The 17,134-nt window shown below is 36.7% G+C and overlaps 2 protein-coding genes across 2 annotated transcripts; one reads left to right on the top strand and one right to left on the bottom strand.

Moving 5' to 3' along the window:
• LOC140975682 (dihydropyrimidine dehydrogenase (NADP(+)), chloroplastic-like) lies at positions 1-3,154 on the top strand. Its single transcript, XM_073439537.1, has 7 exons — positions 1-419; positions 1,350-1,613; positions 1,720-1,890; positions 2,014-2,126; positions 2,218-2,404; positions 2,570-2,679; positions 2,793-3,154. Exons 1-7 carry the CDS (start codon positions 144-146, stop codon positions 2,947-2,949), a joined length of 1,278 nt encoding a protein of 425 aa, XP_073295638.1. The 5' UTR covers positions 1-143; the 3' UTR covers positions 2,950-3,154.
• A 637-nt stretch (positions 3,155-3,791) lies between these two features.
• Positions 3,792-15,860, bottom strand: LOC140975681 (protein transport protein SEC24 C-like). The gene is made up of 26 exons (XM_073439536.1): positions 15,685-15,860; positions 15,500-15,566; positions 14,423-15,394; positions 13,108-13,317; positions 12,843-12,917; positions 12,574-12,672; positions 11,883-11,994; positions 11,422-11,549; positions 10,741-10,860; positions 10,415-10,495; positions 10,095-10,172; positions 9,753-9,845; positions 9,292-9,346; positions 8,914-8,990; positions 7,821-7,892; positions 7,618-7,701; positions 7,304-7,423; positions 7,119-7,187; positions 6,405-6,482; positions 6,101-6,239; positions 5,659-5,823; positions 5,328-5,473; positions 5,071-5,250; positions 4,596-4,684; positions 4,445-4,476; positions 3,792-3,975 (listed from the first exon to the last, which is right to left on the bottom strand). The coding sequence occupies exons 3-26, from the start codon at positions 15,296-15,298 to the stop codon at positions 3,869-3,871; spliced, it is 3,285 nt and encodes a 1,094-aa protein (XP_073295637.1). The 5' UTR covers positions 15,299-15,394; positions 15,500-15,566; positions 15,685-15,860; the 3' UTR covers positions 3,792-3,868.
• Positions 15,861-17,134: the final 1,274 nt, after the last annotated feature.

The following is a 17,134-nucleotide window of genomic DNA, read 5'->3' as shown; positions in this document are numbered from 1 at the left end:
CTCTTTCTGGTGCCCACCCCCTTTCAATAAAATAAATCCCTTCGGTTGATTCCAAGATATTCATTTTTATCCTATCTGCCAGCTCCGAATCTCAATAATTCCACCAGGGAAGAAGGAAAGGAACGCTTTTTTTTTTTTTTTCCATGGCAACTGCTGGATTGACTCATCCGATCAACAGCTCGGTTGTGGAGTTTCCGGTAACTTTGCGGCGGCAGAGGCATAGGTTTGGGTTAAGCAAGAGTCGAGTTGGGTTCGGAGTATTTGCTCAGGATGCTGCTGTGGAGCCTGATCTTAGTGTGACGGTGAATGGGTTGAAGATGCCGAACCCATTTGTGATTGGGTCGGGTCCTCCGGGAACCAACTATACTGTCATGAAACGGGCATTTGATGAAGGTTGGGGTGGTGTCATAGCGAAAACTGTAAGGCTCCTGTAATGTTTAATTACCTCTTTTGACTGATTGTATTGCATCCATTTTGTAGATTTTGATCTGTTCCTATGTTCTTGTTTTTTGACGTGGAAATTGTGATCCGCTTTCTCTGAAGTTTGTTTCATCGGCATATTTAAGATTTTGGTAGTGATAATCTCGGTATCCTTGAGGACTTATCGATCATGATCGAGAATAAGTGTGTGGATTGGAGGAATGGGAGTTGGTAGCAGGATTTGTGGTTAAGGAATGATTGAAAAATAACTTAAAATGGTTGACACTTGTTATCTCTGAACAAACGATCGTTGGGATTTTACGTCCCTTGGTTAATATTTTCCGATGGTGGTTTGGTGGTCCAAAGATAGAGGATTTGCATGGAGATCTATAATTTTTGGGGCAGTGGTGATGTTTATGTAATTTTGAAATTTTGTTCCAGTTTGTTATCCCATTTCATTGATGATTGATTTGTGCTCTGATCTCATCAATTTGCCCGCGGGATTCAGTGAAATGATTCAAAAGTAGCCACTTCTTAACTGTCTATACCACCATCCATTCAGACACATCTAAATGCAACTATGTATGTTAGGGGGAGCATATGACGCGTCTAGGTGAATAATGGAAGAAAAGAAGATGGTTGGATAAGAAATTATGGACCCCTCAATGACGAATGTCTTAGGATAAGCTCATTGGTTTTACCTAATATTCTATTAGGTGGAAGATTCCATCTTTCTTCTATAATACAATAAATTCGTATTATAGCTTATTCGGGGCAAAGCTTCTTGGCTCTACATTGCTCAATAGTCAATATTATGCTATATAAACTGTATTCGTTTAAAATCTATTTGGACTAGTGAGATCACGGTTCCATTCAAGTTGAATTTTGTTGCTGCTTCTATTGAGGGAAAGTTTACTTATTATGCACAGGTGTCCCTTGATGCTGCAAAAGTTATAAACGTAACTCCTCGTTATGCTAAATTACGAGCAGAAGCTAATGGCTCTGCAAAAGGACGAATTATTGGGTGGGAAAATATTGAACTCATAAGTGATCGACCTCTAGAGACTATGTTAAAAGAGTTTAGACAGTTGAAGGAGGAGTATCCAGACCGGATACTTATTGCCTCTATCATGGAAGAATACGACAAAGCTGCATGGGAGGAACTCATTGACCGAGTTGAGCAAACTGGAATCGTAAGATATAGTCTTGGTTCTTTTAGGTCTAGTCAAATATCTAGGATTTATTCTAGTCCCAATCTTAAGTGTATGGAAGGTTTCATCTTTCTTTTTTGGTTTCCAGGATGCAATTGAAATAAATTTTTCATGTCCCCATGGTATGCCGGAACGTAAAATGGGTGCTGCGGTTGGCCAAGATTGTGTATTGTTGGAGGAAGTCTGTGGATGGATTAATGCAAAAGCCACGGTACCAGTTTGGGCAAAGATGACTCCGAATATCACTGACATCACACAGGTTTCTTTGTTCTTTTTTCCTTTCTACCACAATAAGTGCCATATAAAACCAATTTTGTTGACGCATCTCTTTTTGATATACTGAAACTAATTTTATGGTGAATTATAATATTTTGTTTTACAGCCTGCTAGAATTTCTTTGAGGACTGGATGTGAAGGGATTTCTGCGATTAATACAATCATGAGCGTCATGGGAATTAATCTTGACACATTGCGACCAGAGCCTTGTGTAGAAGGGTGAGTGTTTTCGCTTTGTCTAATATGATTCGCGTCACCGGTTAAAATTCTGTCTTCATTTTCTTAAACATTGCGTTCAATGCGAACTTAGGTATTCGACTCCTGGAGGTTATTCTTCAAAAGCAGTCCATCCCATTGCACTTGCAAAAGTCATGAGCATTGCACAGATGATGAAGAAGGAATTTGGAGATAAAAATTATTCACTTTCCGCCATTGGTGGAGTTGAGACGGGCAGTGATGCAGCAGAATTTATCCTTCTTGGAGCAGATACTGTTCAGGTCGCATGGCACTATTAATATTTCTAACTAGTTTGCTGCATATAATCATGGAATTACTTCCATGCATTAGAGGCTTACAGAGAATTAGTCGGGGGAGAGGGACAAGGTGGATTCAATACTTTTTGATGCAATAAACTTACATTTTGTTTTTTGGAATAACTCTAGGTGTGCACGGGTGTTATGATGCACGGATACAGTCTCGTAAAACAGCTTTGCTCCGAGCTGCAAGATTTCATGAAAAAGCACAACTTTTCATCCATACAAGATTTCCGGGGGTATTCATTCACTATCAATTTTTGACACACCTAATACATATCAGCATGAAAATCTAATAGTCCCATGGTTATAATGCTTTAGTTTTATCACCTCTTACCATTTATTTGATCAGGGCTTCACTTGAGTACTTCACGACACATATGGATTTGGTTAGAAGGCAACAAGAAGCCATTCGCCAAAGGAAGGCCGTGAAGAAAGGTCTGCAGTCTGATAAAGACTGGACTGGAGATGGCTTTGTGAAAGAAACAGAGAGCATGGTTTCCAACTAATTTGGCAAATAAAAGTCGAATCTTTCATCTCTTATACCCAAGAAAAATAAATGGCCTCAGATTATGTCTTGGCTGATCTGGTTTCTTCTTGAATTTCTGTACAGAATCGAAATCGAAACTTTGGTTTCTTCTTAAATTTGTCTATACAGAATCGAAGTCTAAACTTTCTTTGTAGCTTTCTAATATTATGCTTTGATTCTTAAAAGATATTCTTGTTTTAAAAGTCTTTACCTCGTGATATTTGAAAGATGTACTTGGTTGTTGGGAGTAAACAATTCAAATCCTTAACATAAGATCACTTATGACTCGTTTGAAAACCTTTTTCAAAATAATGATTTCTAGTGTTTTGGCTATCTTTTCAAGTGATTTATGATGTTTTTTCAAAAAAATTCTTCAAATGGAATTTTTAAAAAAAATGTAAACAACTCAATAATGGGCAATTATTCACACATAGGGCATATAACGAAATCATTATTTAAATTCTAAAATTGATTGATTCGTGCCGCTTTTAATGTTGCAATTCATTATTATGAAAATCACTTCAAAAAATCATTCAATTTCTAATGGAATTATTAAATTAGACTTTGGGCTTGTATGGAGATGCATGTTTGAAAATAAAAAAAAAATATTTCGGAATTAAAAAGTTATGTCTTCGATTTTAATTGTAAATCATCATAACCTCAAAACCAAAGCAAGTAAAAGTTCCCTGCATTAAAAAACTCAAAATCAACATAACACAACACCATTAATTATATCTTACTATCACTCATTCACCTCTATATGAGAACAAAATTATGAACCTATTCAATGTTAGTGCCAAAATATATATATATAAATTCTTGAACAACAAATCCACAATCTGCCAACTTCAGCTCGTGTTTCTTTCTCTAATTCTCAAAACTTTTGTGTACGACAGTTTTCAAGGCATTTTATTTTGAATCTGTCGATGGATGTGAATCAGGTACTCAACATACGTCGGCACGCTGCCTATCTTGTCTTCTACCATGTAAGAGAAGAACGCCGCTCCTGTAAAGAGAGTGGATCTGAGTCTTTGAAGAACAATGATGGACAGAGACATTGATATAACTATCCAAAACTGAAATAAGTTCGTGTCGAAAAAGAATTATGAACTGAGATAACTGGCTGAATCCCTTAGCATTGTATCTGATTTTGCTCTAGTTCTTCAAATGTGTTGTAAAGTGCAATTCAATATATTAAAGTGCATGTTATTAGGTTACCATTTTGAATGCTAAAGAATTGATAGATTAAAAAACTCAGCAAAGAAACATTCTACATGAGAGGTGAAAAGCAATAGTTTTCTGATATCTCGCCATATATACTTGCCCACAATAAACAATTATCACATATTTGTACTTTATTCATCAAGTACACTTAATTTTACATCATTTGATTCCTCCCTTTATTTTTTTCTTTATTTTTTCAAATTTTATTTAGGGAACCGTTAATGGCGGATAATTATTTTTGAATCACTAACCTGATGGATCGCCCTTTCTGCACAATCTCAAGCTGCAGGGATAAGAAAAAGAAAAATAAAGTAAAAAGGTGCAAGATAATACTCTGATGTGTCACAAAAACCAAATTACTCACTGCATCATTGTGACAACAACAGGTTAAGAAATACTCACCGCAGATAGGAGCATCGCTGACGCCGTATTTCATTTACTATGGAATTCACCTTCTTTGACAACAGATTGTCTTGCTGCTGCAGTACAGACTGGAAGGAAAAGCGCATGAACTTGACTTTGCTAATTTGTTGGGAAAAACAGTGAACTAATGCGTGTAATGTTATTGATGTATACTTCATTTTAGCTAAATGGTCTTTTCAACGTAAGAAATAGGTCGGAAACATATTAGGTAGTAGAAAATGTGGGTGTATAGAACACCCACCAGCAAATAATTCCACACATGGTGAAGGATCAAATATGTGTGTTTGGGACGTTGCCGCTATCTTATCTTTAAAATGTGAAAATCTCAATAGTAGAAAATTTGGTATCCAAAGTGACCAATATGCATGCTTCCAAATTGCAAATCTTAAGAGTTTTAGTAATGTCATGCACAATAAAATGAGAATGTTTCCAGCAATTACATGTGAGAAAATACCTGATTGGAAATTTCTGCAACTGACGAAATGCCAAACAACTTTTCTAAAATATTTGGCTGAACTGAATCACCAGCATAAATATAACACTCTTCACCATTCTCAAGAAGATATACTCCCTCGTCAAGAACATTTTGACCAGAAAGTGGAATAGAAGTAGGAATAACGGAATCATCTGACTCCTGACGATTTGACATCAAGATATGAAAGCAAGAGCATATGTCATGACCAATAATGACTTGTAAGTTGAACTTCTTACCTTCTCATCAAGGTCATGAATGGCTATCATTCTAGGGTACACCAACGGGATCACCAAAGGAGTAGGTAAAGAGGATACATAATTAATCCAAAAGGACCTATCATCAATTCTTCCATCAGAGCGTAATCCACTGCTTTTAAGCAAAGCTGAAAAGGACAGAAAGCAAACACAAAAATTAAAGCGTGCTAAATATTGACTGATTAAGAAATTTAATAAGGAATCCCATAAAGGAAATCGAACAACAGAATATATATCAAAATGGTATTTGTAAATCCATTGAGAAAATTAGGAAGCTTAGCGTTTTTATATGTTCTTGTAACATGAAACATACCAAGAATGTAGAGAGGCAACAGTTTAAGTGCTTCAGGTAAGATAAGCTGTCCAGCAGAAGATACTGTAGCACAGAACTTTCGATACGAGTATAAAATGTTGACACAAACATTTGTTGCTTGATCTCTGACTTGTGCTAGAGGAGCGGAAGAAATTTCATTAGCCGCTGCGAGATGAGAAAATCAGAGCAGCAGAGTCAGAATGCCGTAAACCTTCAATATTCAGAACAGCGAATTGAAGTGACTGAAATGCATCAACACAACTGAGGAACCAGCAGGGCCTATCATCACTTCAAAAAGGATAACTCGCGAAAAAGAAGTCATTCCAAATCATTATTATTCCAGATTCAAACATGTAATATAGAACAATATTGTTCAATATTCTAGAGAAAACAAAGACAAATTAACTAAAGCAAGTACACAAAATTCATACTGGCAGATCACCTTGTTTCAATATACAAGAAAATTGGGCGTCCAAGTCAGCAGAACGGAAAAGATTACTCAGAATACTGGTGCAAGGCAAAGACAAGGTTGAAATCCGGATCCTTCTTTGGCCATACACCGTGGTGTAAAGAAGAGCACACTAGCCATCACAAACATTTTAGATGATCAATGATTGATTATTCCAACAAAGCACAAGGGAGAATAAAACTAACTACAAGAAATCTTTGTTTTTCTGGAAACTAATAAAAAAATCAGGAGAACTTTAACTCTCCAGGTAGGAGGGATTATTGCAGAAAATTTATACCTGAAATGCACACTCTGAGCCTTCCTGCAATTTGTCATCATGTTTTAGGGTCACCATTATTGCTTTGTCACAGTCGATCTGCAAAAACATTGAAAGAAAAGGAGTTTGTCCTGGATCAACATAAGCTATTCCAAAATTGAAATCTAAGGATGAAAGGTAGGAACAATAAGCGTTGCCAAATAGTGATAAACAGTTGCAAAAAAATTCTAGTTTCCAAGCTAAAAACGGACAGACCAGCCTGCTTGTCAGCGTTTTAGATATTTATTTCTTTGTTTAACATGATGCATTTATCGAATAATTTTCACAGAAATATGTTCCACATTTTTAATTAGTAAACAAATCTTATTATGCTGGGCATGCTGTCACAGATCTTAAGCCTACACTCAAAACAATGTCATCACAGTGACTCAAGAAGCAGAAAATAGCTAAACAAAAATTACACTGCTTAGGAATGGCTGAAATATGTGATTTTTTCCTATTATTGTTGCTTGGTAGTAAAAACTTAAAGAAACTTCCATCTGCAGCACAGAAATAACAATCGAAAAAGGGATCATGCCATGTTAACATAAAATGTCCAGTGATCAGTTCGATAGACAATGATGACAATGGATACATCAAACACTGCCTACAACTTCTATTTCTAACATGTTGAGACGTTAATCAAAACCAGGATCTTTACTTAAAATATATTTTGAGGGGAAAAGAGAGACATACAGCAGGTAGATCAACATCTGTTGGTATGCGCTTACAGAAATTACCAGAATATTCTTGAATTTGAATACCCTACACATAAAATATTTTTTTCCTTTGTCAGCCATCCATCAATTAACAACTCAACAATATTTGTGATCCTTTCCATAAATGACGAGCTTAAAAACCCCAGACTAATATACACTCACCTGGCTGCATCGAACACGCATCACAGCCTCAAAGCCTTGTGGCCTTGTGATATTCCATCGAAGATCATTGTAAAGCTTAGCTGGATCAGAAACAGCTGAGAAAGGATGATAATAGTACACCTGGGAACAAAATTTACATTTCAAAATAAAATCTGAAATTTAAAGAGAGAAATCTATTTTATTCAACTCAGTACATAATATTTTAAAAATATTACAAAATTCATGCACATATCTAGCTAGCATTAATGATACAGATACAGGATCAATAGTTCATGTCATCATATGGATAAGAAACAATATATTCATTAAATTACCTGTCCTCCTGTAGTTCTTGGAACAACTGAAAGAGAAGTAATATCAACATATGTTTGTGTAGTAATGAACAAGTCAACGGAGACCTGAAAGTGTTCAAAAACTATAAATATAACAGATATTAAATAGAACCAAAACTTAACAATAGCAGAGATTAGGATTAGCAAATATCATGGATTACTGGGATAAAACATTCTAATGTCACCTGGTACTCTGCAAATTCAATGGCCATGGTTTTCAAACTTTTGTCTGCCGGTTGGAGTAATTTGTGAGCCTCCTGAATCCAATCCGATCACCATTTAAATTAACAATTGATATGCGTCTAGATGTAACAAACTATAAGTTTTTCATTCTCTGTTAAAGATGGAGCTAACCCAACTGACAGACATGTCAGACAACAGACCAAATACCAGCTTGAAGAATCAAGTTGTATACTGTATACCCCGAAGTCCTTCAAACTTTAGCACAAATAATGAATTAAAAGATACGCTGACAAAGGAACTGTAGTAAATCACATCTAACTGCAAGGAACTTATTATCTAATGCCGTTCAATGAATGAACAAAATCATCTACTCTTGTTCTAATAATTATATTCATTATCAGTCAAATAATGGTGAATATCAAGTATTGAAATACTAAAGAGCCCCTTAGCCAAATGACATAAATATTCGCTACCTGAAGTACCCTCATTCCTCATAAACTATGTAAAACACAACTATCCAATTTTTAAAAAACCAGATGAATGATTCAAAAAAGTGGGAGGGCAAAACAAGGTTTTATGATTACAATTCAAAAGTTAAAGATGAAAAAAAATAAGAATCAGAAAACATGTAATATCAGTCTTAGACCGTAAATTTAACCCTGGCTTCCATTTAAAATAGAATGTCAGAAATCCCCGTGACCCTGTCTAAAGCACTTTTTTATGCCTAATATCATGGTATCCAAGCTTGTTTGTAATTATTATTTTAATGGCATACTGCGTGGCTGTGCTCAATTTTGCAGGTAATGTAGGTGAAAGTGTCTGAAAATAGCACAATATCATTACATTCAGACTCAATGACATAACTACAGTATCAGCTGCCATGTTAGGAGGCTACAAGCCAGGAATGGAAGAGGAACAAAATCCTTAAAAATAGATCAAAACCATAGTATCATCCTAAAAATTATAAATTATTTCATCCCTAGCAAGAAAAGGCAGACTGTAAAATATACGCCAGCGAGTATTTACCGATGAACAAATACATCATCACAGGATACAAAAGAGGGGAGAGAGAAAGATTGAACACATAGAATCTACCTTTTCTCCTGCTGATACATTAGTCCTGCCCTCAGCTTCTCTAGTCGCAAGGGATCCCATGCCAATTGACGGCAAGACTGAGAATCAAATTATGAAATAGGTCAGAGCGTGAATTATTCCATCAAAACGAGAGTCAAGAGTTACAAACACGGAGCACACAAAACAGCCAAAATTAACACAAGAACTATATTCAAAGATAAAAGGTTACCAATTAAAAATACATTGTTTTCACTACTAGACTATGACAAAAACATGAAAATCAGAATCTTTTACTTGGAAGACATGATAGTTTGGTATCATATGGTATTTGGCTTAAAGGAGGCGTGTGGTGCTTGGGTGTACAAGCAAATAATTTGTTACGGCATATTTGTTGCTTGCCTGATTGGAAAACAAGAAGTTTGCCGCCAGTGCTCTTCATCGCCAGGAAGGCAGCCTAAAGAAAAAAAGGAATAAAACATATAAATTTTACATACTCAGGTCAATTATCAATTATCGAATGCCAAGCACAAGGCCATGAGTAAATTTAATGAAACCGTGTCTTTTTTTAAGTAACGAAACCGCATTACAATTGGCTTCTAATGGATTTCCCATGAGAGAGATGCTTTGCCAGAAGTTGGTCCCTCATATTCCATAACCTGCTTATTTTTATAACTCATCCCAACAACTCTATTGGCTAATGAAAATAAAAGTAAAATGCATGTGCTCTCGATTACCATATGTTTGCGATATGATGCACTTTAATACGTTCCCGATAAAATTCAATTCAGTGACTTAATGATTCAGCAAGGAACTGTTAACAATATATCTAATATCTAATATATTTGAAGATGTGAACTTGCCTTTATTGCAGCACCAAAAGCTGAATCGGCAGTTCTATTATTCTGAAACATTGTAGGAATGCTGTCCAGCAATATCTCTAAATGTTGACGACACTGCATTCACCAATATTATATTAAATCATTTGGGGTCTTTTTAAAAATAGAAAAAGCATGAGTACCCTGGTCGTGAGTCATGACTCTCCCATATACATTAACATTTGCAAGCGCAATACAAAGCAAGTTAAGAAGTGTAAAACATAAAGACATCACAAGAAACGGAATGAAACATAATGGCAAGTGACAAAACCAAGTCAAATTTTTTCACATATGAAAACCGCAGTTGAAACAAAAACAATAACAAACCTCAGAAAGTGGAACAACAACATCGCTGTGAAGAGGAGTATAGACATCTTGCACATCAGGAACTATAAGCATTAATGGCTGCAATAAAACACGACAAAAATATCAGTGTAGCGTTCATGGCAGCAATTATCGTGCCCAAGGGATAAGTCATAAGGTGATTAACACAATAAGCCTAGGGACATGGTATAAAAAGCAATTAAAGACAATGGCAAAGATTGATATATGCATATTCTATGAACGAGGCAGAAGTGCAGATAATGTACTACTGACGAGACAATATGCTCAATCTAAAAAAGAGTGCTGATAGATCTGCAAGCAACCTGCTGCAAAGCACGTTTTAGGTTGTAAAAGTGGATGGTGGAGTCAAATGTAGCGATGCCCACCATTGTTCGTGGACCCTCCTGAAAAGAAAAGACCGTCATCAGCAAACTAGCAGAGCTTTCTCTCTCACTCAGCCATATGCCAAAAAACAACAAACCCTATTCCATTTGTGTTCGGTATGCACTGTTTTCAAAAGGTCAATTTCAAGAAAATATTCAATGCCAAAGCAGCTTTATGGAAAAATAATGGGGCAATTTACTTTGTATCTTGACGTACAGTCACCAAACAAAGTTCTAACGCACAAATAAACCAAGCATGGACTCACTGGAAGATCAACTATAACTTGGTTGATAGCACTGCATGCCGCCGCAGTGGCACCGGTTTGTATGGCATTCAAGGAAACATCAATAAGGAAGAAAAATACTGCAGGCATAGGATCTCGGACCTGAAATTTCATGTGCACAAACATCAGGATCACAGGAACAGGAAGCTTGCTTAAAACAACAAGACCAAGAGCCGAGAAGTCAAATTCAGAAACCCTCTCGAGGTTAGCTACTTTAGTCAATAAAAACATCAAGTCCTTCTGAAGGGTACAGGACTTTTATGGACACTTCTACGAGATTATTTCTCGAGACAAATATATTATTTACAACGTAAAATTTTGAGATAATTAATTTTGCAGATTACTACTTTTTCTATCTGAACTACTGATACCGGCTAAATTAATCACAAGAGTCCACCAGAAAGTTTAATTCTCATTGTCAGAGTTGTTTATTGAACCTAATACATGCCTAATTTCAACTCAACTGTCTGATCTAAATGCATATCAGATACACAGATCTTCATTCCACGATGTCAAATCCCCAAGAGTATCAGAGTTCTTTATCTCGCCTATGTATGACTCAACTCGATTAAAAGTTCTACCCTTGATATTTTAGCATCAGTAACTTTCATTCCCAACCAAATCCCCAGCAAGATCCAAATCTAGTTCTTATGCATTACTAACCATGTATTCTTTAGAAGCAACAAAATCAACAGTTCCTCTGCATAGCTCGGGCCTTTCATCCGCATCTCGGCGCCGCCCATCAGGACCTAAGTTGCAATGATAATCGCGTGGAGTTTCATCCGTAAAACCTGGTTAAAAGGTGAAAAACGAAAGTAACAAAACATCAGAGTTTTTGTGGGCCAACAGCTGAAAATGTATAAATGGCGGCATAAACATAGGACTCAAACGACATTAACTGAAATAAAAAACTTCACACAATGCCATCTGAAGAAGTGATTAGCGAGAATAAATTTAGGGAACCAGGGATTTGCATTTTGCAAAGCTGGACCCATCTGTGTCCCCCCAAAACTAACAAAGGCTTCACACAGACATCAATTCAATGAAGTAACATAATATACCTACCAAGTAAAATGAGAACCCACCAACGACAACAAGTAGATTACAGGAAAATGATTTCTTACCACAGAAGTTGCAAATGAAACGTCTTCCTTGATCAATGAACTTCATAAAAGGATTGATGTATCCTTTGCAACGAGAACATCGAACTGGACCATTTTCCCCAAAATCAACCACCTGCAGAACATGGGAATAAGACATAAAAACACTAACAAGTTTATGCTGTTATCTCAAGGAGATGTCAAATCTGTCGAATCAATCAATCAAAACTGTGGCAATCAACTTAGAAACAGAATTAGCTCCAAGTTTATTTCAACAGTCGTTGGGTTCAAGTAGGTATTAAAACCCCCTCAGCCGAAAAAGTTCATTCATAAGATTATACCAGATCAGAACTATGATTATTATCCTTCTCAAATTTCAGGTTGAAATGAGGTTAAGAGAAGAATTAAGCAAAAACAAGCCACCAGTATATAGGGCCATCTAAACAGGTCAGCATCCTGATTCTTACCCGCAATTTTTTTTTTAAAAAAAGGCATCAAGATTAATTGGCTCATACAGATAAATTTTGATACTATCTTATGAAGAGCATCTAGAAACTTTATCAATTCACTTGTATACCAAATTAGCTTAGTCATCTAGAATCCCTGAATTATCTTTTTCAGGTGAAATCCTTGAGAACTTAAGCAAGGTACCTTCATAATTTGCCAACAGAACAAAATGAAACAAAACATAAAAAACAATAATGTTTCGCATTACTTGGATGGCCTCCTCAGATGGATGTGGAAGAGCTAAAGGCTGGACCAACAAAGCCAACTGCATCGCAGAAGTTGACAAAAGATCTACAGTGCATGGAATCTAATAAAATAATCACATTACCTTCAGTTAGTCACAAATGCATGCTTATGGACAAAATTACAACTAAACGCCCCATGATAAAGCAATAAAAACTGAAAACGATAATAAAAGGTAGGCACTAGTTGCTAAAGCCTTTGGTTTTTCTATATAAACAAAACTAGGTTTTAAACCTGATTTATCGTACACCTCATGTAGCGTGGACTGCAGTTCCCAGTGTCCTTGACTATATAATCACTTGTTGCAGGCTTGACAAAAAGACAAAACAAAGAATCAGGGGGAAAAAGCAAACTTGCAACGTCATTTTACAGTTTTAACAGATCATATCAACTTGCATTATAATACTAGAGAGAAACTATAGCAAACCGTAAAAGATTCAATAGAAAAAACCATGAAAAATAAATCAGTACTTCTATTTGCTGGAACATGGCTTATTACCGGAGGAGGGTTTGCCTGATTACCCTGACGGGTCTCATGCAGGATTACAGCAGAACTTGAAGTTAGCCGGGGAATTTGATTGGGGTCAATTTTTGATTGCGCAGTTTGATTCAGGGCCATAGATTGATTTTGGAGTAGTGGTGGGCCTGGTGGCATTCCATACATCTGGGGTTGTTGCATATGACCAGAAACTGGAGGAGATGGCGCCACCTATAAATCAACACAAAATTCAAAGCGTAACTTACATAATCTGTTCATGTAGAGCCTTTTGCAAAACTAAGAGCTTTTATAATTCATCATCACTAAACAGCCATAAGACATGGAAAATGCTTTGTTGAACGATTATTCGATTTCACCATCGGGCCCAATGCTTTATGAAATGAAGTGTCATCAGGGTCCATTTGTATTACCTCAAAGAAGACCAGAAAAAAATTCCTTGAAAATTATTTGATGAAAAGGAGATGAGCGACATTTTACTCTTGTGAATTATACTTACATATATGACAGTGTCAGTCAAGTCACTTCAAGGAATATAAAAATATTGGTATAGCTGGTTAAGGGAAAATTAACAAGTATACTTCTAATCAAACATATCCCATGAAAAGATATATGACAATAAAAAAATCATATAATATTAATAAGCCCAATTAAAATATATATATATATAGGGAAAAAAACTATGAAAGGTAAAAATTAAAATCTACAAAGCCAAAAGCTATTAAACATTGTGGTTTTCCCTGCAAGGGAATGGCCTCGAAAAAGATTAATCAACTACCTTCAACCACTCTTTTCTTTAAAAAGGTAAGGGATACAATTGCAGTCATAATTCATTCAGTTCCCAAGCCAACGTGAAAAATAACAAAAGAAGTGCAAGCTACCTACCATGTGTTCCTTGCATATAATTCGTACCAGTACTTGATCTAACCATCGTACAACTTCTGAAGCCCATTTCATTTCCCATTCAATAATAAAAATACAAGCAAAGCTGTTGAAATCGCTAAATCATCCAGGTGGTTGGTTCAAATAGTGATACTGGTCTAACTAGTTACACTTAGAACTGTGTCAAGGTTTAATCTCATACTAATACTGCAAACAGAATAGCCAGAAATTAAATTTGTCAACATCTAAAGCCCCATATTTTCTATCATTGCAGTTCTTCAGGTTCTTCTTGTACACATTTCACCAGCCATATAAATTCACTCTACTTAACTTCTAATGAGTTTTAAATCTGGCAATGGAGCAAAATAAGAAAATCCAACAAGTAAACAAGTTTGCAAGTAGCAGCATAACTAGCGAACCATGGAATCAAACTGACCTGTTGCGGTTGTGGAGGCCATGTCTGCATTCCATAAGGAGAACCTGAAGATTGAAGCATTCCTTGAGGGGCTGAAAATGGCAAAGAACCTGGAGGAGGAATCATGCTTTGTGGTGGAGCTGAAAATGGCAAAGAACCTGGAGGAGGAATCATGCTCTGTGGTGGAGCAGAAAATGGTGGTGCTGGTTGTCCGATGGCAGATGATGCAGCAGAAGTTGGTGCACCAAAGCTGGGATGCATTTGAAGAGTCTGAGAAGATGGCCCAGATGACAGCATTGTTGGTGGCTGCTGAGATCCAACTAACGGCCTTGGCATACTACCCATGGCAGGAGGGAGCTGAGGTCGACCTTGACTCAGCCCTGGTGTAAATGCAGGTGATCCATTACTGGATGGGCCAGAAGTGGCCATATGGTGGGGTGGAAGGGCCGGGCGTGAAGTTAGGGGGGAAGAAGGGAAAGGTCCTGGGCGAGGGCCAAGCCCTGAAGGTGCAGGAGTAGCTGGTCCACCAATAGAAGATGGTAATGCCCCGGGTGGGGGAGGTCTTGATGCAAAGGCAGCCTGTGGTACACCTGGTGGCCCAGTAGGTCTAGCAGACACCGGAGATGGAGTGAATGTAGTTTGAGCAGGACCAGCAGGAGGAGCCTGGCCACTTGAGAACACACCAGGTGGGGTAGGGCCTGGCCTGCTTCCACTAAATCTTGGGGGTTGTTGGCCAAATGGTGTAGCATTTGGAGGTCTATAGGCACCACCACCAAGATTACCAGAATGCTGTTGATTGGATTGATTTATTTGTAAATTCTCCATGTTATTAGCGAGTGCATTAGGGTTATAATTCGGGGGGAAATTCCCCTGCCTAGGCCCCCCTGGAGTTGCCATTGAGAGTTGATCAGGAATCTATAACAATCTTAAAAACAATAAAACTGGATCTTTAACAAAACCACCGCCTGTAATTCCAACCCAATCCAATCCAATCTACAAACACCAAAACGAACAAAGAAATTAATAAATGAAAGAACCAAGATGCAAAATTTTAATATCACATAAATCAGAAAATGAATAATTAACGAAAAGGAATACCTGTAATGGTGACCAAAATTCCGGCCCGTTGTGAGAAGAACGGATCAGTCTCCAGCCACACTCCGATCTGATGAAACAATAAAGAGAAAAAGGAAATTGTTGCATTAACACTCCAAACACAACGACATCGATAAAAAATTCGTCAAGATTTCGACCTTAACAACTGGAAAACACGATTGGGATACCTAAATTCTGCTTGAAAATTGTCGGACCTTCGCAGTTTGGGGAGAAGGGGTTTAGAATTTACTAAATTAATTAATAATAATATTTATGGATCGCGGGATAGGGTAAGTGTGGGGAGAGAAACGGGTGAGACGTTGAAATTCTGCATGATCTCCAAAAAAATTCAAGTAATTGCCGTGAAAATTCCAGATTTAAATTTATTTTACTTTTCCAGGTTAAATGGAAATTATTTCATAAGGAAATCTACCAATTAAGATACTATCATCACTGTTAGGTGCAATAATTATCCATATTTAGTAGAGCGATCGAATAGTAATACTTGAGCTGATGTGCGGTTTAAAAGATTTGAGTTGAACCATTACTACTAGCTATACCTTTTGATAAAGCGGTAAGCACTCGATCATATAATAACATTTATGTTTTTAAATTAAATAATAAAAAATTAACAAAATATGTCCTTTGAAAACTTAGGAGTTTTTTTAATTACCGATTACTAGATTTGGATTGATCCCTGACCATCCGATATAATCTTTTTTTCATTGAATCAAGCGACCGGCTAGAATTAATCAAAGCAACATGTGCTTTGTTGCGAGATCTAGATAACGGTGGATGATATTTGAATATTTTGAAAGATATATTCTCGTATAGAGATCAAAATTTGATTAATCTTGAATCTAAAGATATTTGGATCAGTCAAAAATGGCTATAGTTTATTAATTCAGCCTGAACATATAAATACCAATCGAGATAACATGAATTGGTAGTTGACTTGGAAATTGAAAATGCCACAAAAGATCAGGAACTTCTTGTGGAGATCTTTATCTTCTTGTTTGCCTACTGGCTACTGTGGAAGCTCTTCCATCTCGGAAGGTTGGGATTAAAGAATAGTGTCATATATGTCACAATGATTCAGAAGATGAGTTTCATGTTCTAGTGGCTTGCACTTTTGTGCGTCATATTTGGAGTTTGATGGATTTTGGAAACAATCTCACATCTCTATTTTCATTAAAAGCATCGTAGAATCACATTGTCTTTCTCAGATGTTGAACTTGCAGTTTTTTTGCGTGGAACATTTGGTAGAATCGCAATGACGTAGAGTGGCAAGGTAAATGCAAGCTAGCAATTGCGATTTATTGTTAAGCTTTACTCGATCTTTCTCAAAAACCAACGAGAATGTCATCTAATGCTCCTCAGTATTTAGCTTCTCAAATGTATGCTAAGCACTGGTCTAGACCCTTGGAAAATGTGCTAAAATGCAATGTCGATGCGGCCGTTTTTCCTAACTCACCAACTATGGATTATGGTTGTATCCTTCGTAACAACCATGATATTGTGATCGGAACAATTTTTGGGTTTTTAACAGATAATTTCACTCCATTAATTGCTGAAGCTTTGAGCATTCGAGAAGCACTTAGCTGGCTAAAAGAATTACAAGTTGATCAATTCATTGTT

This window comes from Primulina huaijiensis, chromosome 4 (assembly GCF_012295235.1).
Source record: "Primulina huaijiensis isolate GDHJ02 chromosome 4, ASM1229523v2, whole genome shotgun sequence".
NCBI lineage: Eukaryota > Viridiplantae > Streptophyta > Magnoliopsida > Lamiales > Gesneriaceae > Primulina > Primulina huaijiensis.
This window is presented reverse-complemented; position numbering and strand designations above follow the sequence as displayed.